The 25,227-nt window shown below is 45.1% G+C and overlaps 1 protein-coding gene across 1 annotated transcript in view; it reads right to left on the bottom strand.

Annotated features, from left to right (window-relative positions):
* The window catches only part of LOC132819278 (epithelial cell-transforming sequence 2 oncogene-like), a 60,812-nt gene that overhangs the window by 1,144 nt on the left and 34,441 nt on the right, over positions 1-25,227 (bottom strand). The window contains exons 15-21 of the mRNA XM_060830703.1: positions 17,478-17,692; positions 16,128-16,275; positions 11,046-11,119; positions 10,761-10,917; positions 7,834-7,899; positions 5,224-5,312; positions 1,545-1,717 (exon numbers count right to left, since the gene is read on the bottom strand). Coding sequence (XP_060686686.1) covers positions 1,545-1,717; positions 5,224-5,312; positions 7,834-7,899; positions 10,761-10,917; positions 11,046-11,119; positions 16,128-16,275; positions 17,478-17,692 — 922 coding nt within the window. The remainder of the gene's footprint in view (positions 1-1,544; positions 1,718-5,223; positions 5,313-7,833; positions 7,900-10,760; positions 10,918-11,045; positions 11,120-16,127; positions 16,276-17,477; positions 17,693-25,227) is intronic.

Consider the following 25,227-nt stretch of genomic DNA (forward strand, 5'->3'; position numbering starts at 1 on the left):
CACAAGGGCCATGCCCAGTTCTCTCTCGAATGTATCTAATGATCTGGCCCCAGTAGCGTCCTTTTAGATTAGATTAGACGAGACTTACAGTGTGGAAACAGGCCCTTCGGCCCAACAAGTCCACACCGTCCCGCCGAAGCGCAACCCACCCATACCCCCACATTTACCCCTTACCTAACACTACGGGCAATTTAGCATAGCCAATTCACCTAACCTGCACATCTTTGGACTGTGGGAGGAAACCGGAGCACCTGGAGGAAACCCACGCAGACTCAGGGAGAACGTGCAAACTCCACACAGTCTGTCGCCTGAGTCGGGAATTGAACCCGGGTCTCAGGCGCTGTGAGGCAGCAGTGCTAACCACTGTGCCGCCCACCTGTCCTGTGGGAGAGAATTCCACAGGTTCACCACTGAGTGAAGAAATTCTTCCTCATCTCAATCCTGAATGGCTTTCCCTTTATTCGTCGACTGTGGCCTCTAGTTCTGGACTTCCCCAACACCAGGAGCATTCTTCCGGTATCTAGCCTGTCCAGTCCCATCAGGATTTTATACGGTTGAGTTTCCCCCCCCCCCCACTTCTCCCAGCAGCATTCTTCTAAATTCCAGCAAATATAAGTCCGGTCAATCCAGTCTGTCTTCATATGTCAGTCTTGCCACCCTGGGAATCAGCCTGGTGAACCTTCACTGGAATTCCTCAGTATCAGGAATGTTCTTCCTCAAACTAGGAGACCAAAGAATACACACTGTACTTGAAGGGGTGGCCTCACCAAAACTTTGTATAACTGCGGCAAGACATCCCTACTCCTGTACTCAAATTTTTTGTGAAGAGGAGGGAAAATCTGCCCTGGTGAATCAGCTGTGGGGAGAGAAATTGTGCAAATAACCTATGGTGCTGCTACCTGCGACCTGAGAAGGTAGTCAGTGTTCACTGTGTGACATCAAGGACACACGACCAATTACACTAAAGTTATTCTTTAAAATCATGAACAAACACTAGGAACAATAAGAAAACAATCCCTCATACCACAGAAGGCTAAGCAACATTCCTATTATCTTCAGGGCACAGACTACAACTAAACCTTTGCTCTCTGAAGGTATGTATTTGGATATTGGATCATCTGAATACCATGGCCATCCCTTGCGAGTTTATCTACTACCACTTTGAAGGATTTGTAGATTCTGTTTTCATTGTCTTTTTGAGGAAATGTGTTCCAAAAACTCTTGATGAGAAAAGTCTTCTCTTTCTCTTAAATGGATGACCCCCTTGTCCTTAAACAGTGACCCTTCTAGATTCTCCCACAAGAGGAAATCTCTCCATGTCCACCCTTGCAAGAATCTTCAGAAGCCTATGTCTCAATCACATTAGCTCGTAACCTTCTGAACCTGGATACAAGTCTAGCATGAGCTGTCTTTTGGCAGCAGACAGCCTGCTCTGTCCAGGTATTTCTGAGAACTTCTGTGAACTGCTTCGAGTGTGTTTACACCCTTCCTAGAATAGGATTACCAATACTGTACAGACTTGATATAACTGAGCAGTGATGTACATTTGGAGTCTGGGATGTCTTCGATGAGCAGACTGGAGAGAGCCACAGCTGCTAGGAACTGGAGAGACGTCTTTGCAGTTCGTTCAAAGGGCAGGTGAGCAACTGTTCTTGAGGTGAAAACAAGGGCATCGTTAAAGAGGAAGAGATTCATATCGTTGATGTGCTCATAAATCCTGGGAAGAAGAAACCATGTTCAGCAATGAATAACATAATTGTACACTTTATATAGGAGCTGCTTGTATGTCATTCAATAAGCTATTGTTCAAGGCAAAATGTAGTCATCAACTCAAGCTCTGGGCGGCACGGTGGCACAGTGGTTAGCACTGCTGCCTCACAGCGCCTGAGACCCGCGTTCAATTCCCGACTCAGGCGACTGACTGTGTGGAGTTTGCACGTTCTCCCCGTGTCTGCGTGGGTTTCCTCCGGGTGCTCCGGTTTCCTCCCACAGTCCAAAGATGTGCGGGTCGGGTGAATTGACCATGCTAAATTGCCCGTAGTGTTAGGTAAGGGGTAAATGTAGGGGTATGGGTGGGTTGCGCTTCGGCGGGTCCGTGTGGACTTGTTGGGCCGAAGGGCCTGTTTCCACACTGTAAGTAATCTAATCTAATTCTTTCTCTAAATATCTCCATGTCACCTCTCTCTGCTTCCTCCCGTCTTGTGTTCTGAAGACTTTCATTTATATAGCACTTTTTTGACCTCAAGGCAGCCTAAGGTGCTTGATCAGCAAGTGAAAAACAACACAGGAGTATCACAACTTAGAAAAATCAAGTGACACACAGTGTCTTGCAGTTAAAAATGTTGTTTGAAGGGGTTGGGGGTACATTGAAATGGAGTGACACTAAGGGAGCTGAAAATGTGTTGCTGGAAAAGCGCAGCAGCTCAGGCAGCATCCAAGGAGCAGGAGAGTCTACGTTTCCGGCATGCCTGAAACGTCGATTCTCCTGCTCCTTGGATGCTGCCTGAGCTGCTGCGCTTTTCCAGCAACACATTTTCAGCTCTGATCCCCAGCATCTGCAGACCTCTCTTTCTCCTTGACATTAAGGGAGTTTGTGTTGCGGCTGTACGGGACATTGGTTAAGCCACTTTTGGACTGTTTTGTGCATTTCTGGTCTCCCTCCTATCGGAAGGATGTTGTGAAACTTGAAAGGTTTCAGAAAAGCTTTACAAGGATGTTGCCAGGGTTGAAGGATTTGAGCTATAGGGAGAGGCTGAACAGGCTGGGGCTGTTTTCCCTGGAGTGTCGGAGGCTGAGGGGTGACCTCATAGAGTTGTATAAAATCATGAGGGACATAGGGTAAATAGATATGATCTTTGCCCTGGGGTGGGGGGTCCTGAACTAGAGGGCATAGATTTAAGGTGAGGGCAAATATTTAAAAGGGACCCAAGGGGCAACCTTTTCACACAAAGGGTGGTACATTTCTGAAATGAGCTGCCAGACAAAGTGGAGGAGGCTGGTACCATTACAATATTTCAAAGGCATCTGGATGGATATATGAATAGGAAGGGTTTAAAAGGATATGGGCCAAGTGCTGTCAAATGGGACTACGTTAACTGAGGATATCTGGTTGGCATGGACAAGTTGGAGCGATGGCTCTCTTTCCATGATGTACACCTCTATGACTCTATAAGAGTCTTTGAGTTAGGGAAAGACTGCCTGACACCTTCCTTGGGTTGGTCAAATTGTGGTTTGTTAAAAATCTGTAAGTGTTATCCAGCCAGAGCTAGCAAACTGAAAATGTATCCCTCTTCCCTTCTCCCATTGAGTGGAAAAGAGATAAAAACAAGAAAGCATAAAAGCCAATTTAATGAAGACCAGGCTTAAATCCACAGGTTAAACTATCAAAGTGAAGAATGATCATTGCTTTCCAGATCACAGTGTGTAATCAGTGCTAAAAGTATGAAATGTGAGGCACAATTTAACCCACACTATGCTCTGAATTTTGTTCCCTATCTATATTTTTTCCACCCATAATATGTGTCAAGCCATCTGTCTTTTGTTTGTCCTAACTGTGAATGAGTATTTTCTAATTAGATTCCCTACAGTGTGGAAACAGGCCCTTCGGCCCAACCAGTCCACACCGACCCTCCGAAGAGTAACCCACCCAGACCCATTTCCCTCTGACTAATGCACCTAACACTGTGGCCAATTTAGCATGGCCTATTCACCTGACCTGCATTTTTTTTGGATTATGGGAGGAAAACAGAGCACCTGGAGGAAACCCACGCAGACACGGAGAACATGCAAACTCCACACAGGCAGTCACCCAAGGCTGGAATCGAACCTGGGTCCCTGGTGTTGTGAGGCTGCAGTGCTAAGCACTGAACACCATGCAGCCCCATATGTTTGTGTTTTGGGGGCTTGAAGGGAAATAGTTTAAGTTTCATATTTGTAGATTATTAACTCTCTTCTGTCTGCCATGTTCAAATTAAAAATGAAAAAAAAATGCTGGACAAATTCAGCAGCATCTGTGGAGAGAAACCGAGTTAATGTTTCAAGTCTGGTATAACTACTTCAGGACTGCATTCCGAAAAAGATTCAGTAACCTCAAAACATCAACTCTTTCTCTCTCCACAGCTGCTGCCAGATCTGCTGAATTTTTCCAACATTTTCTCTTTTTTTTTAAATTCAGATTTCCAGCATCTGCAATGTTTTGCTTTTATTTCTTTAAGTGTGTTACAGTAAATAATTACTTTGTGTTAATCACAAAACCTGGTGTGAATTTCTCTTACCATGAATAACAATCTGTAAGGTAAATGATGGCCTAGTGTTATTATCACTAGACTATTAATCCAGAGACCTGGATAATGTTTTGCGGACCTGGGTTCAAATCCCACCATGGCAGAAGGTAGAATTTGAATTCAATAATAATCTGGAAAGATGAGTCTAACGATGACCGTTAAAGCATTGTTGGTTGTCAGGAAAGACCAACTGGTTCACTAATGGAAATCTACCATTCTTAACTGGTGTGGACTACCTGTGACTCCAGACCCACAGCAATGTGGTTGACTCTTAACTGCCTTCTGTGCAATTAAGGATAGGCAATAAATGCTGGTCTAGCCAAGGACACCCACACCCCATGAATGAATAAAAAAAAAGTCTGGGAATTGTTTGTCTTGGTTAGCCAACAGGGTTTTGTACATTTTGTGATGGCTTGTAAAACAGTATGTTTATCAGCACACTCCGTTAAGTTACGATAAAAGCAACAGATCTTTTTCTTTGGTTCTGGTTGAGGGATTAGCAAGGGAGAATACCTCAGGTTTTCTTTAAAAAGTTTGGGATCTTACATCTCCAGCCTGGGCCCTAGGCAAGGCCTCTACTTAATACATCATCTGAAAACACGTCCTTTGTGTTTCTTTTGAGCCATGAAGTGGTATGGGATGTCCAAACTTACAATTCTATATAAATGCAGTTTTTTTTTGTTGGTTGACTCAGTTTGCAATGTAGCTATCAGAATAATTGCTGATAACCTAAGGCTCCCATGTCGATGTGTTCCAATAGTAACGGCCAAGAGGTTTCAAAGCTTCCTCACGGCCAAGGGCAGGGAAATCATTGAGCTGTGTTGATGCATGTCACGGCAGCTATTCTAAGATACAGTTTTTACAACCAATGCAAACAGCTAGATCTCTCAGCAGGAGCTTCGGCTGTGTGCACGGACGAGGTTAGAACTTCACAACCCACCTGAAGGAAGGACAAATCTTTCCATCAAGGCAACTCATCTGAGCCACTTTCTGAACCTGAATCAGGTACCTATTTGCCTCCAACAAGATCTGTAAAGCAATCACATCCAATTTAACATGCAGCAAAAACCACTTTAGTGAAACAGATCAATTTTAGAACGGCCCATTCTATTGTGGGAATTTGCAGAGACTGAAAGTGGCTCAGCTATCCTCTGACCCTTCTCTCTAGAGAGCGACCAGACAGAGTTCTTCAAATGTTTAAAATGGCCATTATTACTTACTTTAGCAGAGTGTACCAGGATGCAAACCAGGACAGACTGAAGACCCAGTTACTTCACACCCCCAATCCCTTTAACTTGCCTAAATGCTAACATTGTAGATTTGTGGGGTGAATAAAAGAGAAGGGGATGTTACCAAAACTAAAAGGTACTTATTTTCTCTCTCATAATAGCCAGGGAGCAATTATCTCACCCCAATGTGATATGGTCAGTGGGTTATGGTCAAGGAACCCCCTCTCACAGTTTGCTCATAATTATCCTGGTTAGTGAACTCAGACAAAAGCAGTTCCCTCCACAGTGATAGAGGGTCGAATGAAGACTTGGTACCATGTAGGGCAAAATTTAAAGTTAATCTCAGTGAGCTGCTATGAAACTACCGTCAGTTGTTATTAAAAATCCCATCTGGATCACTAATGGCTTTTAGGCCATTCTGCTGTTCTTGCCCAGTCTGACCTACCTATGACTCCAGATCCACAGCAATGATTACTCAATGTCCTCTCAAATGGCCAAATAAGCCATTCACTTGAAGGGTAACAGGTCTGGCCTTGCTTATGATACCCACAGTCCATCAAAGTATAAAGGACCATGCAGCTCATTTGATTGCCACTTCCTGCATGACCTTCAACCTTTACTTTCTCTGTCATTGATGTACTGTGGTAGCAGCATGTACAATCTACCCTGTGGTAAATCACCACGACTCCTTCCAAACCTAAGACCTCTTCACATCTAGAAGGAGAAGGGCCGCAGAGATATAGGAACACCACATGTTCCTGTACAAGCCACTCACTATCCTGACTTGGACATATATAATCGTTCCTTCACTTGTTGGGTCAATGTCCTGGAACTCTCTCCCTAACGGCACTGAGGGCGAAAAGCCTGAGGCTGTCAAAATATTTTCAGACACATTCAAGCCATTCATCGTGATGTCTATTCTCCATAAAAGCCTCCACCCTGCTTATTTTATTCTCATGCTATCCTTCCGTTCCTCATCTGTTTATTTGCCTCCCCGTAGTTATGTCAATACCATTCTCCTTGACCTGTTCACTCTGGTTAAACGTCTCTCCTGAATTCTCCTTTTGGACTTAATTCTTTACAGTTCTGATCCCATTATCCAAGGAGGGCTGTATCTGCCAGAGGCAGAGTGCAATGGAGGTTCACCTGATTAATTGCTGGGATGGCTGGATCATCTTAAGAGGAGGGATGGAGGAGAATTCCAAATTCTCCAGAGTTTTGAAAAATTAGAGGTGACCTAATTAATTGAAACTTATAAATTCTCACACTGCATGATAGATGGATGTAGATGAGATGAGGGGGCTGGTTTGCATTGTGGAGTGATGCCAACAGTATGTGCTAGTTCCTGCACCAGCTGAGATTACCATGAAAGACTCTGTGTCTTGAACTCTGCCTTTGCCTGAGGGCATGATGATCCTCTAATTAAACTACCACCAGTTGTGGACAGAGCAGGGAAATGGTTTGGTAGGACTAAGAGGACTTTCGCTTTTACCTTTTTACCAGGGGAAACCCTGCCCGGTGGGTCGAGAACCAGGGGGCCGAAACGGCCTAACCCTTATCCTGAAACGAAACGAAAAGTTCTTCACTCTGAGGATGGTGAATCTTTGGAATTGCTTGCACCCTGTAGAGGCTCATTCATTGAGCAGGTTCAGGGCACAAATCCAAAGGTTTCTGGAGGCTAACGACACCAAGGGTGGGAATGTGGCACTGAGGTAGTTAACCAGTCATGATTTAATGCAATGGTTGAGTTGGTTTGAAGGACAGAATCCCGTGTTCTTCCTTTAAGGTGAGTGGTAACACAGGAGACAGAGGGGAAGTAGCTCGGGGTGGTACAGGCAGAGAGAAACAGGGCATGAGGGATGACTCTCACTGAGGGAATAGATGAGAGGCTTCAATGCACAAAAGGTTAGGGAGGGGAGATAGGCCTGAACAAGGTGACAAGGACAGGAACACGATGAGAATTTCACGTGAATCTGTCTGTTTAGAAGTTAGCGTTCATTACAGCAATCTCTGGAAAAAGATTATGTAAAGTCAAGATCCCATCTCCATGTTGGAGACAGCAATAACAAACCTTTATTTTTATATGTAAAATTGATAAATTGCATGTAAAATGTTTTTGATAGCTAAAGGAAGCAGATCTGCATCCACTTTAAAAAGATTTCATTATATAGTCATCTTTTGGCATTGAAAGGCTTTGTATTAATACAGCCCAAAGCACATTGACACAGTGCAGGAGCACAGATCCGGTTACTGGTGTCTGTCAGTAGAATAGAACTTAGGTCCACTTCCAGACATCAGACAAATGACTACAATTGACTTACAGGAGAGCCGACAATGCTGCTCTGGGCTTCCACTATCTCTTGATCTCTCTGATGCCGCACTTTCAGCTGGAATAAACAGTAACAGAAGGTTCAAATAGTGTCAGAAGATCACTTTATTGTCAAAGGCAGCTTCATTTATTAAAAAAAAACAGACTTATGTGGTGTTTTGAGCTGGTGGCAGGTGACGTAACCTCCATTGAGAAAGGATTGTTCCAGAAAGTCTTCGGAACAGACCTACTGCATCACAGAATCACACCCTAACAGAAGTTAGGAGCATCACCTATACAAATCAGATGTACACACCCAGATGTACACAAGAGTATATGCTCAAATTTTTGCATATATATAATAGGCACTGTGCCTTGGAGTAGCGTTTGGAGGTGATTGTGTTCCCATGTAACTGCTTCCCTTGCCTTCTGAGAGGTAGAGGTTGTAGGTTTAGAAGGTGCAGCCTCAAATGTATTTGCAAGTTGCTCCGGAACATTGCACAGATTGTATAGGATGTGGATACATGGAGCGTTTGGAGAAGTTGGCTGTTTAAGGTACCAACAACGGCAGAGCAAATTAGACATGGGCTATCAGAAACAGAACATTCGATGGGCTAAATGGTCATTGCCTCGTTTTTCAATTTGTGCCCTGTTACTGTATGGGGCCCGCTATCGATCCCTTTCCTGTCTGAGGAGGAGATGTAAATAGTAAGATGTAATATAATGGATGGAGTCAGATGCTTGGCCGGAGATGGGTCAATAATGGGTCAATGTGAAGATGTAAATTGAGCAGTCTGTATTACCACTGGGAAATGGTGCAAAATCACATGAACTAGAAGGTGGATCACATGAACTAGAGGTTGCTGCCTTGACGTGTACATAATATTTTACCATCTTTAATTAGAATGTTACGTTTGCAGACATCAAAAGGTCTCCGTCAAATATTTTCAAACCCCCTGCCTCAGGTTGAGTAGAAAATCTTGTGCTAATGTTAATGTGTGACCACTTACAATCACATGACTACAGGGAGGCAATGGCCTAGTGACCAAGGCAGATTTGAATTCATATTCTGAAATAGCCTTGTAAACCATTCAGTTGTACCAATCACTACAAAGTGTCAACAAAGAAATGAAACCGGAGTGGTCACCTAGCCGTGGCCCAGGGATCGGAAGAGACAATGGCACAAACAGTCCTGCCAACCCTGCAAAGTCGTCCTCACTAACATCTGGGGGCTAGTGCCAAAATTGGGACAACTATCTCACAGACTAGAAAAGCAACAGCCTGACATAGTCATACTCACAGAATCTTACCTTGCAGACAACCCCCCACCACCACCAACCCTGGATGTATCCTGCCTCACTGGCAGGATACACCCAGCAGAGGTGGTGGCACAGTGGTATACAGTCTGGAGGGAGTTTCTCTGGGAGTCCTCCATATTGATTCTAGACCATATGAAGTCTTATAGCTTCAGGTCAAACATGGGCAAGGAAATCACCTGCTAATTTCCACATGCTGTCCTCCCTCAGCTAATGAATAGGTACTCCTCCATATTGAACAATATTTGGAGGAAGCACTAAGGGTGGCAAGGGCACAAAGTGTACTCTGGGTGGGGGATTTCAACGTCCATACCAAGAATGATTCAGCAGCAGTATTATTGATCAAGCTGTTCGGCTCCTAATAGACACAGCTGCTAGACTGGGTCTGCCACAAGTGGTGAGGGAACCAACAAGAAGGAAAAACTTATTTGATCTCATCCTCACCAGTCTGCCAGCTGGATCCGCCCAGGTCAGTACTGGAAACTGCACAGTCCTTGTGGAGACAAAGTCCCGCCTCCACTTTGAGAATAACCTCCATCCTGCTGTGTGTCACTATCACTGTGCTAACCGGGACAGATTTCGAGACTGGACATCCATGATACCCTGTGGGTCATCAACAATAACAGAATTGTACTGTAGCACAATATGTAATGTCATGAATGGGCATATCCACGAATCAATGATTAACATAAAGCCTGGGGATCAATGGAGAGTGCAGGAGGGCATGCCAGGAGCAGCACCAGGCATACCTGAAGGTGAGGGGTCAAACTGGTAAAGCCACCAAACAGGACAACATGCCAAACAACGTCAGCAATAAGTGACAGACTGAACCAAGCGATCTCACAATTAGCAGATCAGATCTAAGCACTGCAGTCCTGCCACATCCAATCAGGTATGGTGATGGACAGTTAAACAACTTGAGAAGGAGACTCTACAAATGTCCCCAGCCTTAATGACAGGAAAACACCAACACATCATTGCAAAGTTAAGGCTGAAGCATTCGCAGCATTCTTCAACCAGAGTGCCAAGTGGATGATTTATCTCGGACTCTTGGTTGCTTGACACCATCCAGGATAAAGTGGCCCACTTGACTTATCACTGCATCCACAAGTATCCATTCCCTTCACTACCAATACTCAGTAGCAGCAGGGTGTACTATCTACAAGATGCTCTGCAGAAATCCACCATAGATCCTCAGACTGCACCTTCCAAACCCATGACCCCTATCATCTAGAAGGGGAACACATGGGAACACTACCAACTGTTAGATCCCCTCCAAGCCACTTACCATCCTGACCTGGAAATATATCACCTTTCCTTCACTGTCATTGGGTCAAAATCGTAGAATTCCCTCCCTAAGGGCATTGTGGGTCAACCCACAACACATGGACTGCAGCAGTTCAAGAAGGCAGCTCACCACCACCACCTCAAGGGACAACTAGGGTCAGGCAATAAATGGTGGTCCAGCCAACAACGCCCACTTCCCACAAGTGAATAAAACAAAATACAGCACAGGAGGCCTTTCAGCCCATCGAGCCTTCAATGCTTGGATTGATTTAGCTTTGGTTTTCAGACACCATTGGAGCTGCACGCTATGGCGAATCCTGTCCACTGGTGGGCGTACCTGCTGGATGTAATCCCGAAAGCGCTTGAGGTTGACAATGGCTGCAGCGAGGTCATGGCGGTCCACATGTTGGATGGGAGTGTGTAGCCTCAGAGCGCTCAGCAGTATCACGTACTCATCGAAGCGGCTGCTGGGACTCAGCAGCATTTCCTGAAGACTGTAACGACAACAATGGAGACAGCCAATTTAAAAGAGAGTAAGCCCAAAACCGGCAGTTGCCAGGCCTTCTCCATCACACACTAATGCACACTCACTATGTTAGACAGATGCCAACAGTCAGCATACCTCAACATTTTCGTCACTGCCGATCGGTCGTGTCTGGCTAGGAAAGCACGGAAACCTGGACTAGTGTTTCGACACTGGAAGAACAGTAAAGCAAGGCTTCTGTTAATCAGTGAGAACCGAAATGCAAGTAGATCATCATCCCTATTACCCTCTCCCCTCCTCAAGGTGCTGACATCCCCTCCCCAGGCTACACTTATTGGGTATCAGTAGCCAATATCTACCCCTGGGCATTCTGAGCAGAGAAGGACAATACGAGATTTGTAAAACAATACAATGCAACAGCACGGAAATAGGCCAGCATTGAGAGTGCTGCACAAATACTCAGCCAGGTCTGGCAGCATCTGTGGAGAGAGATAGAGTTAACATTTCAATCTGGTGTCATGGTGGCTCAGTGGTTCACACGCTGCCTCATAGTGCCAGAGACCCACGTTCAGTTCTATGTGGAGTTTGCGCACAGTTCTTCCCGTGTCTGCATGAGTTTCCTCTGGGTGCTCTAGTTTCCTCCCACAGTCCAAGTTAGGTGGATTGGCCATGGGAAATTGCCCCACTGCGTCCAGGGATGCGCAGGCGAGGTGGGTTAGCAGTGGGAAATGCAGAGTTATGGGGATAGAGGGTGAGTCTGGGTGGGATGCTTTTCAGAGGGTCAGGACTCAATGGGCTGAGTGGCCTGCTTCCTCATGAATCTATTCAAAACTCTTCTTCAGCACAGTTCTGGACTGGATTCGAAGCTGTGTTTCTCTAGTGATTTGTATTTTTATTTGAAGGGGACAATATTATATCAATGTGCGGTCACCAATGAGGAGTTATCACTCGAAGTCTGCTGCTAAGATGTAGGAAGAGAAAGTGGAAAACTGTCCTTATTCAGAAAGCTGCTGTCACATAGAATGAGAATGGTTGAGATAGAGATCCTGACCATTGGCAGGTAAATGTTTGAAAATTCGAGGAAGGTGCGTGGGGAGAGGATCAGATCAGTGGGATTATTCCAGTGGACTGTCATTGCAGAAGGAACAAAGTGCCTGCTTTCTCTCTGTGCCAGACATTTACTCAATTCATTTATAAGCTTGTGTTATGTTGAAGTTGTACAAGACATTAGTGAGGCCTCTTCTGGAGTATTGTGGTCACCCTGTTATAGGAAGGATATTATTAAGCTGGAGAAGATTCTGATGTTGTGAAGGAATTTAGAGGGTTTGAGTTTAAGGAGGGGCTGGGTAGGCTGGAACTTTCCTAGGGTGGGAGATTTTGAGGTGAGAGAAGGAAGTTTTTAAAAAAGACACGAGGGGCAATTTTTCTTTTACACAGCGTGGTTCATGTGTGAAATGAACTTCAGAGGAAGTGCTGGATTCAGGTATAGTTATAACATTGAAAAGACATCTGGATAAGTACGTGAATAAGAAATATTTGGAGGCGTATGAACCAAGTGCAGGCAAGTGGGACTAGTTTCATTTGGGGTTTTGGTCGGCATGGATTGGTTGGACTGAAGGGTCTGTTTCTGTATTGTGACTCTATGACTATGGGGATATGGTGTCTGAGACCTCCCCTGTCAATCAGATACACACTGACACACACAGGTACAGACAGACAGACACACACAGTAAGTTCACTGTACAGTGAGCATGAGTTATAGAATTTAAAAGCTCAGGAAGAGACCATTCAGCCTATCACATTGATGCTAGGTCTTTAATTGGAAAGGCCAATTTAATTCCATATCTCCACCTTTTCCCCTCCTCTTCCCCCCCCCCACAAACTCGCTGTTCAAAAATGTTTGATTGTCTTTGGAAAGTTACTGAGGACTGGCCCCTGGGAGGGCAGTCTATGTATGGTCTCTATCACAGCTTCACACTCATCTCAAGCACCTTCCAGCCATTTGAGAATTTTTGGAGTGAGATGGAGGAAAGAGGTGCAATACAGTGTGTGCACAGCAAGATCCCACAAACAGGAATGATATCATGAGCAGATAGTCTGTTGATAGAGGGAGAACTTCTTCCCCCAGTTGCCCTACTGTCCTCAAAACCATGCTGTGGAATTTTATACATCCCATGTGGGTCAGACTGTGTCTCAGTTAAACACCTTCTGGGAAAAACAGCACCTTCCAGCAGTGCAGCACCCCTTCACTAACACACTGGAAGTGAGTCAATAAGTGTGGTGCTAGAAAAGCAAATCTGGTCAGGCAGCATCCGAGGAGCAGGAGAATCAACATTTCAAGCATAAGCTCTTCATCAGGAAGTGAACCTTGAGTGTAATTTTCAAATCCTCAATCAAAATCCCTCCATGATTCGGAATACCTTTCTGTAAAGTCTCTTGTTGCAGGAGCAGGTATCGGAACTGTGATAGCCCACCTCCTTGTCCATGCACTGACTGATTGAGTGGGCCTTAGCCAGACTATTGCAACAACCTGAGCTGGGGTGTGTTGCGAACTTTTAAGAATGATTGAATGAATGAATCATCAGCTGAGCATCTGTGCCTAATGAAGTCACATATTGCAGGAATTGAAAAGCTAGCTTCCTGACTGTGGGAAATGGGTCCATTATCTTCAGACATTAGCAGGAAGTATCAAGGCTGAGTCTGACTTTAATTCTATCAAACCATTTCTCATTAGCAACAAAAAGCATAGAGACTGAACATGCACAGGAAGACCGTGAGTCATTCAAACTGGCTTCAGATTGACAAACAAGGCAATGTTTATTAACCAGAGCTGAAAATGTGTTGCTGGTTAAAGTGCAGCAGGTCAGGCAGCATCCAAGGAACAGGAAATTCGACATTTCGGGCAAAAGCCCTTCATCAGGAATGAGGAAAATGTGTCCAGCAGGCTAAGATAAAAGGTAGGGAAGAGGGACTTGGGGGAGGGGCGATGGAGATGTGATAGGTGGAAGGAGGTCAAGGTGAGGGTGATAGGCCGGAGTGGGGTGGGGGCGGAGAGGTCAGGAAGAAGATTGCAGGTTAGGAGGGCGGTGCTGAGTTCGAGGGAATCGATTGAGACAAGGTGGGGGGAGGGGAAATGAGGAAACTGGAGAAATCTGAGTTCATCCCTTGTGTTTGGAGGGTTCCCAGGCGGAAGATGAGGCACTCTTCCTCCAACCGTCGTGTTGTTATGTTCTGGCGATGGACCTGCATGTCCTTGGTGGAGTGGGAGGGAGAGTTAAAGTGTTGAGCCACGGGGTGGTTGGGTTGGTTGGTCCGGGCATCCCAGAGGTGTTATTAACCACACAGTTCAGCCTGGTGTTCCCTTGGCTATATGCAATTGAGGAGTGATCAAATCGACCTTTAAAAGAATTTGGTAGGTGAAACGAAGAAAAGCAAATTCTTTTGATTGAGGGAGGGGATGAGGGTCTTGTTGCAGTTTTCTTAAAGCAAGGGGCAGACATAAGTATTTTTGACATAAGGACATCAAGGCTATGGAGCTAAGATGAATGGATGGAGTTAGAAGCGAATGGCGGAACAGACTCGATGGGCTGAATGCCCTTCTTCTGCGTACATACACCCATGAACATGACCATGTACACCAGAAAGTGCAACTTGCATTTATGTAGCACCTTTAGTGTGGTAAAATGTTGCAAGGCACTTCAAACAAAATCTGTCCCCCAGACTACACGGGGAGACCCTGGGGCATGTGACCCGAACGTTCGATCAAGAGGCTGCTTTGAAGGAGCATGTTGCAAGTGGAGAGGCTGAGGGAGGGCTCCAGAGCTTCGAGCCCAGGGAACTGAAGGCAGAGCAGCCACTGGTGTGGGAGATTGAAATCAAGACTGAAATTGGATGATTGTCGACCTTGGAGGCTTACAGGGCTGGAGGAGGTTCCAGAGATGAACACGGAGGGAGAAGACCATTGCAGGATTTAAATGGATGAGAAATGTAAGGCCAGCATTTGCAACTTTCTCCCACTGTCCCCTGTTCTGTTGTTTCAGAATTCCCATTATAGGTGGATACTGGCTTTGAGGAAGACAAGGCCACAGCGAGTGTCAGAGGGACGTGGCAGGTTAAAAAGCTAAGGTTTACTCATTAAATCAATTGCTCAACTGCACAGTTTGCCGTTGATTCTGCCCAGGAAGGGGATCCCAGGCTGGTTGGTAACTAACCTGTTAGTTCAAGTTGCTGATTTTAAGTTCACTGGAAGTTATGAAACTTCAGGCGACACATTTTCAAGTTCAGGATGAGAATTTCAGCTGAAGTTAACCTTTGCGAGATGCTCTTAGTTAATCTGTCCTCCCCAGCACCAGCTTATGTCTCGCAGTAATGTAGGAATACAGAAACAGGAATAGGCCATTTAGCCCATTTAGCCTGTGTTGGCATTTATAGTCACAGAAACAGGCCCTTCAGTACAACTTGTCCATGCCAACCAGATATTCTAAATTAATCTAGTCACATTTACCAGCATTTGGCCCATATCCCAGTAAACCCTTCCTATTCATATACCCATCCAGATGCGTTTTAAATGCTGTAATTGTACCATCTCCACCACTTCCTCAGGCAGCTCATTTCATACATGTACCATCCTCAATGTGAAAAAGTTGCCCCTTAGCCCTCTCTTAAATCTAAACCCATGCCCTCTAGTTTTGGACTCCCCTACCCTTGGGAAAATACCTTGACTATTCACCCTAACAATTCCCCTCATAGTTTTATAAACCTTTATAAGATCACCCCTCAGCCTCCAGGGAAAACAGCCCCAGCCTCTCCCTATAGCTCAAATCCTCCAATCCTGGCAACATCCTTGTAAATGATTAGATTCCCTACAGTATGGAAACAGGCCCTTCAGCCCAACAAGTCCACACTGACCCTCCGATGAGTAACCCATCTAGACCCATTCCCCTACATTTGCCCCTGACTAATGCATCTAACACTACAGGCACTTTAGCATAGCCAATTTACCTAACCTGCAGGGAACCGGAGCAAACTCTACACAGACAGTTGCCCGAGGTGGGAATTGAACTCAGGTCCCTGGCACTGTGGGGCAGCAGTGCTAACTACTAAGCCACCGTGCCATTTCCTTTCTGAACCCTTTCAGATTTCACAACATCTTCAGCAGGGAGACCAGAATGCCATCATAATGCAATCAAGCAAGATCAGGCACCTCAAGCAGACTAGCACCTTGTCAATAGTCTTCAGGATGGTACTGTAGTTGTTGAAGAAGTTGGTATAGTTTGTCAGTCTGGTGCTGAACTTCACAAAGACATCTCCCAGACACTGCGACGGACCCCACTCGCTGAGACGTTCTCTCAAGTCCCTCAGTAAACTTCTGCAACATTCAGAAGAACAGTCATTGTTATTAGAATGGACAAGGAATATAACTCTCAGAACTAACATGACTAATGTGAGTGTCACTGACAGAGCCAGCATTTGTCACACATCCTTAATCACCCTTAAAATGAGTGGTTCATAGAATCACACAAACACTTCAGCGTGGAAGCAGGCCATCTGCCCCACACCGACCCTTCGAAGAGCATCCCACCCAGATCCACCTCCCTCTCCCATTCCCATAACCCCACATTTACCATGGCTAACCCACCCAGCCTGCATGTTCTTGGACACTATTTAGCATGAAAATGTGTTGCTGGAAAAGCGCAGCAGGTCAGGCAGCATCCAAGGAACTGGAGATTCGACATTTCGGGCATAAGCCCTTCTTCAGCCCATTCCTGAAGAAGGGCTTATGCCCGAAATGTCGAATCTCCTGTTCCTTGGATGCTACCTGACCTGCTGCGCTTTTCCAGCAACACATTTTCAGCTCTGATCTCCAGCATCTGCAGACCTCACTTTCTCCACTATTTAGCATGACCAGTCCACCCTAAGGTGTACATTTGTGGATTGAGAAAGGAAACCGGAACACCCAGAGGAAGCCCACGCAGATGCAGGGAGAATGTGCAAACTCCACACAGAGGTTGCCTGAGGCTGGAATTTAACCTGGGTTCTTGGTGCTGTGAAGCAGCAGTGCTAACTATCAAGCCACTGTGCTGCCCCAAATGGCTTGTTAGGCCATTTCAGAGTTAACCCGTTGCTGTGGGTCAGAGCAGGTATTGATGGCAGATTTCCTTCCCTAAAGGACATTACTGAACCAGGTAGGGTTTTGCAGCAATTCTTACACCTTCACTATTAAGCCAGTCTTTTTGTATTCCAGACTTATCTGACATGGTGGGATTGGAACCCATGCCCCCAGGATAAGATTCTGATTTACTGGTCCAGTGACATTCCCACTCGACACTGTCTCACCTTCATGTATAGACTAAGGGTTACCTGTGCGAGTTACAAACTGGGATCTGAGTGAGGGGTTAAACTGGTTTACACATACAATGATTCAGACAGAAAGATGGTGCATTTGACTAATGTCTCTCAGCAAAGTTGACCCAAGGGACAGTACCCAGTTCCCACTCTTACGCCCTTCAGATATCGCGGTGGGTTTGATAACCTGTGCTATCCTGCTTCAATAAAGTGTCAGGTGTGCACCTGTTGAGTTCCAGGATCAAGAGGATGTCAGAAAAGATGATGTGGATATTGGCCACGCTCAAGACTGCACGGTTGGAAGCCAGTGCTGCTCTGAGCCGAACCCAGTAAATGTCTTTCACAATCTCCAGAGTCTGCACGTAATTTTGCTCGCTTGACAAGGTCTCCCTGGCAAACTGGGTCCGTCTCTCCACAAACTCGCCACATGGACTTCTGTTCTAAGAAACAAGAGTGGGAAAGATTAAAGGGTAGGTGACAAGTGGGAATAAAGGTTTATTTTTAAGGATGTTAATTCCGTGAAATGTTGGCAGCACCGATTCACCCAACATTTACTGCCCACCCTCACTTGCTCTCAAATGTAGGGTATGTAGGTGAGTTTGATCTTAGAGTAGGATAAAAGGTGGGCACCAAAGGGCCTGTACTGTGCTGTTCTATGTTTTATGTTCACTCCTTCTCATGTGCCCTGACACTTGTCCTCACACACAATGGAAGCTGACAGAGGCTGAGACCTGAATATTCAGGTTGGGTTGTTTTAGATCTTTTAGAAGCTAGGAAATGTTGGAGAGGTAGCACTTCTAAATAAGGATGACATTAATTTAATAGAGATTGCGATTAATTTAATCCTAAAGATTAACGTCTAGACCATTTCAGGTTGGAAGTCATTTGTGAATGTAGTTTATAGACATCTAACAGTCACAGTACCATGGAACAGGGAATACAGGAAAAACTGATGGGAGCTTGTGAGCAAAGTATAACAGTAATCATGGGTTATTTTAGTTCTCATGTAGCAATTGGGTGAATCAGATTGGCAAAGATAGCCTTGAAGATGGGTTCATAATGAATTTTCAGGACAGTTTTCAAGAGCAGCACATTTTTAGAGTCAACCAGAGTAGCCTCTTGAAGATGTGGTAACATCTAATGAGACAAAATTAATTAAATAACTCACCGTGAAGATGCCACTTGGTAGCATTGATTGTAACATGATTGCATTTTGCATTCAGTTTGAGGGAGAGAAGTGTTAGTCTAAGACTAATGTTTTAAATTTAAAAAGGTCAGTTATAAAGACATGAAAACAATTGATTAAAGTGAATCAAGGAATTAAGACAAAGGTTAGGTCAGTAAAGATGGAGTGGCAAAGATTTGAGAATATATTACTGCGGAAGTTAAAGATAGAAAAATACAACTCCATGAAGATTAGTGACAGTTCAGAAGATTGAACATTTTTTTAAAAAAGCAAAAAATTTCTAAAAGATTAGTAAGAAGGGAAGAAATTAAATATAAGAGATAGCTAGCTTGAAATAAGACCATAAGACCATAAGACATAGGAGTGGAAGTAAGGCCATTCGGCCCATTGAGTCCACTCCACCATTCAATCATGGCTGATGGGCATTTCAACTCCACTTACCTGCATTCTCCCCGTAGCCCTTAATTCCTCGAGACATCAAGAATCTATCAATCTCTGCCTTGAAGACATTTAGCGTCCCGGCCTCCACTGCACTCTGCGGCAATGAATTCCACAGGCCACCACTCTCTGGCTGAAGAATATCTCCGCATTTCTGTTCTGAATTGACCCCCTCTAATTTTAAGGTTGTGTCCACAGATCCTAGTCTCCTCGCCTAATGGAAACAATTTCCTAGCGTCCACCCTTTCCAAGCTCTGTATTATCTTGTAAGTTTCTATTAAGTCTCCCCTTAATCTTCTAAATGAATACAATCCCAGGATCCTCAGCCGTTCCTCGTATGTTAGACTTGCCATTCCAGAGATCATCCGTGTGAATCTCCGCTGGACACCTTCCAGTGCCAGTATGTCCTTCCTGAGGTGTGGGGACCAAGACTGGACACAGTACTCCAAATGGGGCCTAACCAGAGCTTTATAAAGTATCAGTAGCACAACGGTGCTTTTATATTCCAACCCCCTTGAGATAAGTGACAACATTGCATTCGCTTTCTTAATCATGGACTCAACCTGCATGTTTACCTTTAGAGAATCCTCGACTAGCACTCCCAGATCCCTTTGTACTTTGGCTTTACGAATTTTCTCACCATTTAGAAAGTAGTCTATGCTTTTATTCTTTTTTCCAAAGTGCAAGACCTCGCATTTGCTCACGTTGAATTCCATCAGCCATTTCCTGGACCACTCTCCCAAACTGTCTAGATCCTTCTGCAGCCTCCCCACTTCCTCAGTACTACCTGCCTGTCCACCTAACTTCGTATCATCGGCAAACTTCGCTAGAATGCCCCCAGTCCCTTCATCCAGATCATTAATATATAAGGCGAACAGCTGTGGCCCCAACACTGAACCCTGCGGGACACCGCTTGTCACCAGCTGCCATTCCGAAAAGGAACCTTTTATCCCAACTCTCTGCCTTCTGTCAGATAGCCAATCCTCAATCCATACCAGTAGCTCACCTCGAACACCATGGGCCCTCACCTTGCTCAGCAGCCTCCCATGTGGCACCTTATCAGAGGCCTTTTGGAAGTCTAGATAGACCACATCCACTGGGTTTCCCTGGTCTAACATACTTGTCACCTCTTCAAAGAATTCCAACAGGTTTGTCAGGCACGACCTCCCCTTACTAAATCCATGTTGACTTGTTCTAATCAGACTGTGCTCTTCCAAGAATTTAGAAACCTCAGCCTTAATGATGGATTCTAATGAAAACATATACTGAGAGTTTCTACAGGAAAATGAATAAGTAAAATGAGAGTGAGCCTGGGGAACTAATCATGGAAAAGAAGGAAATGATGGATGAATTGAACAGATATTATGTAGTTGTCACACTGTGGAGCTTAGAAATGACATCCTAGAAATTTGGAGTATTGTGTTCAGTTCCTGGTATCTTAGTTAAGGAAGGATGTTAAAGCTGTGGAGAAAGTGCAAAAGAGATTTACTGGAATGATTTCAGGAATAAGAGACTTTAGATTCAAAAGAAGATTAGAGAAATGGGGCTTATTCTCCTTGGGGCAGGGAAGATTAAGAGGTGACCGTATTGAGGTGTTCAAAATTATGAACAAGATTCATTTCAATCTTGAAATGAACAATGGGGAGTAATTTCTTTACTCAGAGCAGTTGCGATTTGGAATGTGCTGCCTTGGAGAATGCGGAGGTGGAGATTTCGAAAGAGAGTTGGATAGATATTTGAAAGTGATGAATTTACGGAACCGTGCAAAATGGGACTCCATTCCAATGGGACTCGGTCTCTCTTTCGGAAGCTGGTACAGACATGGTTTGTTGAATGGGCTCCTTCTGTACAGTAAAATACTATGATTCTAAATCATTCTCAATCAGGAGGTGGAAGTGAAGAAGGAACTGACACAAAGTACAATCACCAGGAGCAATTAAAAGCCTTTCAATAAGACTTCGACAAGGTTACCCATGGGACACTGGTTAGCAAGGTAAAAACAATACCTGCAGATGCTGGAAACCAGATTCTGGATCAGTGGTGCTGGAAGAGCACAGCAGTTCAAGCAGCATCCAAGGAGCAGCGAAATCGACGTTTCGGGCAAAAGCCCTTCATCAGGAATAAAGGCAGAGAGCCTGAAGCGTGGAGAGATAAGCTTGGGGAGGGTGGAGGTGGGGGGAGAGTAGCATAGAGTACAATGGGTGAGTGGGGGAGGAGATGAAGGTGATAGGTCAGGGAGGAGAGGGTGGAGTGGATAGGTGGAAAAGGAGCTAGGCAGGTCGGACAAGTCCAGACAAGTCATGGGGACAGTGCTGAGCTGGAAGTTTGAAACTAGGATGAGGTGGGGGAAGGGGAAATGAGGAAGCTGTTGAAGTCCACATTGATGCCCTGGAGTTGAAGTGTTCCGAGGCAGAAGATGAGGCGTTCTTCCTCCAGGCATCTGGTGGTGAGGGAGCGGCGGTGAAGGAGGCCCAGGACCTCCATGTCCTCGGCAGAGTGGGAGGGGGAGTTGAAATGTTGGGCCACGGGGCGGTGTGGTTGATTGGTGCGGGTGTCTCCTCTACATTGGGGAGACTGGAAGCCTCTTAGCAGAGCGATTTAGAGACACCTCGGAACACTTTAACCCCAGGGCATCAATGTGGACTTCAACAGCTTCCTCATTTCCCCTTCCCCCATTTCACCCTAGTTTCAAACTTCCAGCTCAGCACTCTCCCCATGACTTGTCCGGACTTGTCCGACCTGCCTAGCTCCTTTTCCACCTATCCACTCCACCCTCTCCTCCCTGACCTATCACCTTCATCCCCTCCCCCACTCACCCATTGTACTCTATGCTACTCTCTCCCCACCCCCACCCTCCCCAAGCTTATCTCTCCACGCTTCAGGCTCTCCGCCTTTATTCCTGATGAAGGGCTTTTACCTGAAATGTCGATTTCGCTGCTCGTTGGATGTTGCCTGAACCACTGGTTAGCAAGGTCAGGTCTCATGGTTTATAGGGAGAATTAGCCATTTGGATATAGAACTGGCTCAAAGATATAAGATAGATGGTGGTGGTGGAGGGTTGTTTTTCAAACTGGAAGCCTGTGCCACAAGGATCGGTGCTGGGTCTATTACTTTTAATCATTTATTTAAATGATTTGGATGGGAGCATTAGAGGTGTAGTGGACAGTGAAGAAGGTTACCTCAGATTACAATGGGATCTTGATCAGATGGACCAATGAGCTAAGGAGTTTAATTTAGATAAATGAGAGGTGGTGCATTTTGGGAAAGCAAATCTTAGCAGGACTTATACACTTAATGATAAGGTCCTAGGGAGTGTTGCTGAACAAAGAGACCTTGGAATGCAGGTTCATAGCTCCTTGAAAGTAGAGTCGCAGGTAGATAGGATAGTGAAGAAGGCTTGCTTTCCTTAATTGGTCGGAGTATTGAGTACAGGAGTTGGGAGGTCATGTTGCAGCTGTCCAGGGCATTGGTTCGGCCACTTTTGGAATTTTGTGTGTAATTCTGCTCTTCTTCCTATCAGAAGGATGTTGTGAAACTTGAAAAGGTTCAGAAAAGATTTACAAGGATGTTGCCAGAGTTGGAGGATTTGAGCTATAGGGAGAGGCTGAATAGGCTGGGGCTGTTTTCCCTGGAACATCAGAGGCTGAGGGGTGACCTTAAAGAGATTTGTAAAATCATGAGGGACATGGATAAGATAAGTAGACAAGGTCTTTTCACTGGGGTGGGGAATCCAGACCTAGAAGGCAAAGGTTTAGGGTGAGAGGGGAAAGATATAAAAGGAACCTAAAGGGCAACTTTTTTCCACACAGAGGGTGGTACGTGTATGGAATCAGCTGCCTGAAGAATTGATGGAGGCTAATATAATTACAACTTTTAAGAGGCATCTGGATGGGTATGTGAATAGGAAGGGTTTGGAGGGATATGGGCTGGGTGCTGGCAGGTGGGACTAGATTGGGTTGGGATATCTGGTCAGCATGGACGAGTTGGACCGAAGGGTCTGTTTCCGCACTGTACATCTCAATGACTCTGTACCTCTGTAACTGCCCAGATCCTAAGGGATCTGAAAAGATGTGGTTGTTGAAATAGTTGACGCATTGGTTCTAATTTTCCAAACTTCCCTAGATTCTGGACAGATCCCATCAGATTGGAAAACAGTGTATGTAGCTCATTCAGTTAGGATAGTTAGTCTAACATCTGTCATAAGGGAAATGCTGGAATCTGTTATTAAGGATGTTATCTGGGCACATTGAAAATCTCAATGCAATCAGACAGAGGCAACATAATTTTAACCAGCACGGAATTAACCAGCACGGAAACAGACCCTTTGGTTCCACTCGTCCATGCTGACCAGACATTCCAAGTTGACCTAGTCTCATCTGTCAGCATTTGGCCCATATCCCTCCAAACCCTTCCTATTCATATACCCATCCAAATGCCTTTGAAATGTTGCAGCTGTACCAGTCTCCACCACTTCCTCTGGCAGCTCATTCCATACACACACCACCCTCTGCATGAAAAAGGTGTCCCTTAGATCCCTTTTAAATCTTTCCCCTCTCACTTTAAACCTATGCCACCTAGTTTGACACTCCTCTATCCTAGGGAAAAGACCTTGTCTTTTCAACCTATCTATGCCCCTCATGATTTTATAAACCTCTAAGAGGTCATCCCTCAGCCTCCTACATCCTGGGAAACTACCCCAGCCTATTCAGCCTCTCCCTGTAGCTCAAATCCAGGTAACCCTTTCAAGCCACTTCAACAGTAAGAGCATATGGAGTAACAAGTTGGTACAGATTGAGGGTTAGGAAGCTCACAGAAAGCAAAATGCAAGATTAAATTGGTCATTTTCAGGGCAGCAAGATAAAGTGAGTGCCTCAGGGATCAGTGCTGTGTCCTGAACTATTTACATTCCATATAGAGGCATAGGGATGTACAGCATAGAAACAGACCCTTGTGTCCAACTCATCTATGCCAACCAGATACCCCAAATTAATCTGATCCCATTTTCCAGCATTTGGCCCCTTTCTCTCTAAACCCTTTCCATTCATGTAACCAGAGTGTCGTTTAAATGTTGTAATTGTACCAGCCTCCATCACTTCCTCTGGCATCTCATTCCATACACGCATCACCCTCTGCATGAAAATGTTGCCCCTTAGGCCTCTCTAAAATCTTTCCCCCTCACCTTAAACACATGCCCTCCAGTTTTCGTAATATCCCCTACTCTGGGGAAAAAAACTTTGATTTTTCACCCTATTCATGTCCCTCATGATTTTATAAACCTCTATAAAGTCATTCCTCAACCTCCGAAGCTCCAGGGAAAATAGCCCCAGCCTATCCAGCCTCTGCCTATAGCTCAAATTCTCCAACCCTGGCAACATCCTTGTAAATCTTTCTGAACCCTTTCAAGTTTCACAACATCCTTCTAATAGGAAGGAAACCAGAACTGAACATAGTATTCCAAAAGTGACCTAACAATTGTCCTGTACAGCTGCAACATGACCTCCCAACTGACAAATAAAAGCAAGCATACTAAATACCTTCTTCACTATCCTATCTACCTGCGACTCCACTTTCAAGGAACTATGAACCTGTACTCCAAGGTCTCTGTTCAGCAACACTCCTCAGGACTTTACCATTAAGTGTAAAAGTCCTATCCTGATTTGTCTTTCCAAAACAGTTAAATTCACACAACACCAGGTTATAGTCCAACAGGTTTATTTGGAAGCACTAGCTTTCAGAGTGTGCTCCGTCAACCACCTGATGAAGGAGCAGCGCTCCAAAAGCTAGTGTGCTTCCAATTAAATCTGTTGGACTATAACCTGGTGTGTGATTTTTAACTTTGTACACACCAGTCCAACACTGGCTCCTCCACCTCATGGTTTCCAGAACAGAACATCGCATTTATCTAAATTAAACTCCACCTGCCACTCCTAGGCTGGAAGCTCACCTGATCAAGGTCCCGTTGGGACAATGAGGTAGCCTTTTTAGTGGCTGGATTAATGTCTGGTTGCTAACTTTGCTGCTGTCACCAAGGCAAGTAGGAAAGTAAGTTGTGTAGAGGACAAATTAATCTGCAAATGGACATTGATAGATCTGGGAAGCTTTCAACGTTCATCTGATTTTAGATTAGATTACAGTGTAGAAACAGGCCCCTCAGCCCAACAAGTCCACACCGACCCGCCGAAGCGCAGTCCACCCATACCCCTACATTTACCCCTTACCTAACACTACGGGCAATTTAGCATGGCCAGTTCACCTGACCCACACATCTTTGGACTGTGGGAGGAAACCGGAGCACCTTTTGTAGTACAGTGGCTATTGTAGGAAACACAGCAGGCAATCTGCATGCAACAA

This window comes from Hemiscyllium ocellatum, chromosome 10 (assembly GCF_020745735.1).
Source record: "Hemiscyllium ocellatum isolate sHemOce1 chromosome 10, sHemOce1.pat.X.cur, whole genome shotgun sequence".
Classification (NCBI taxonomy): Eukaryota; Metazoa; Chordata; class Chondrichthyes; order Orectolobiformes; family Hemiscylliidae; genus Hemiscyllium; species Hemiscyllium ocellatum.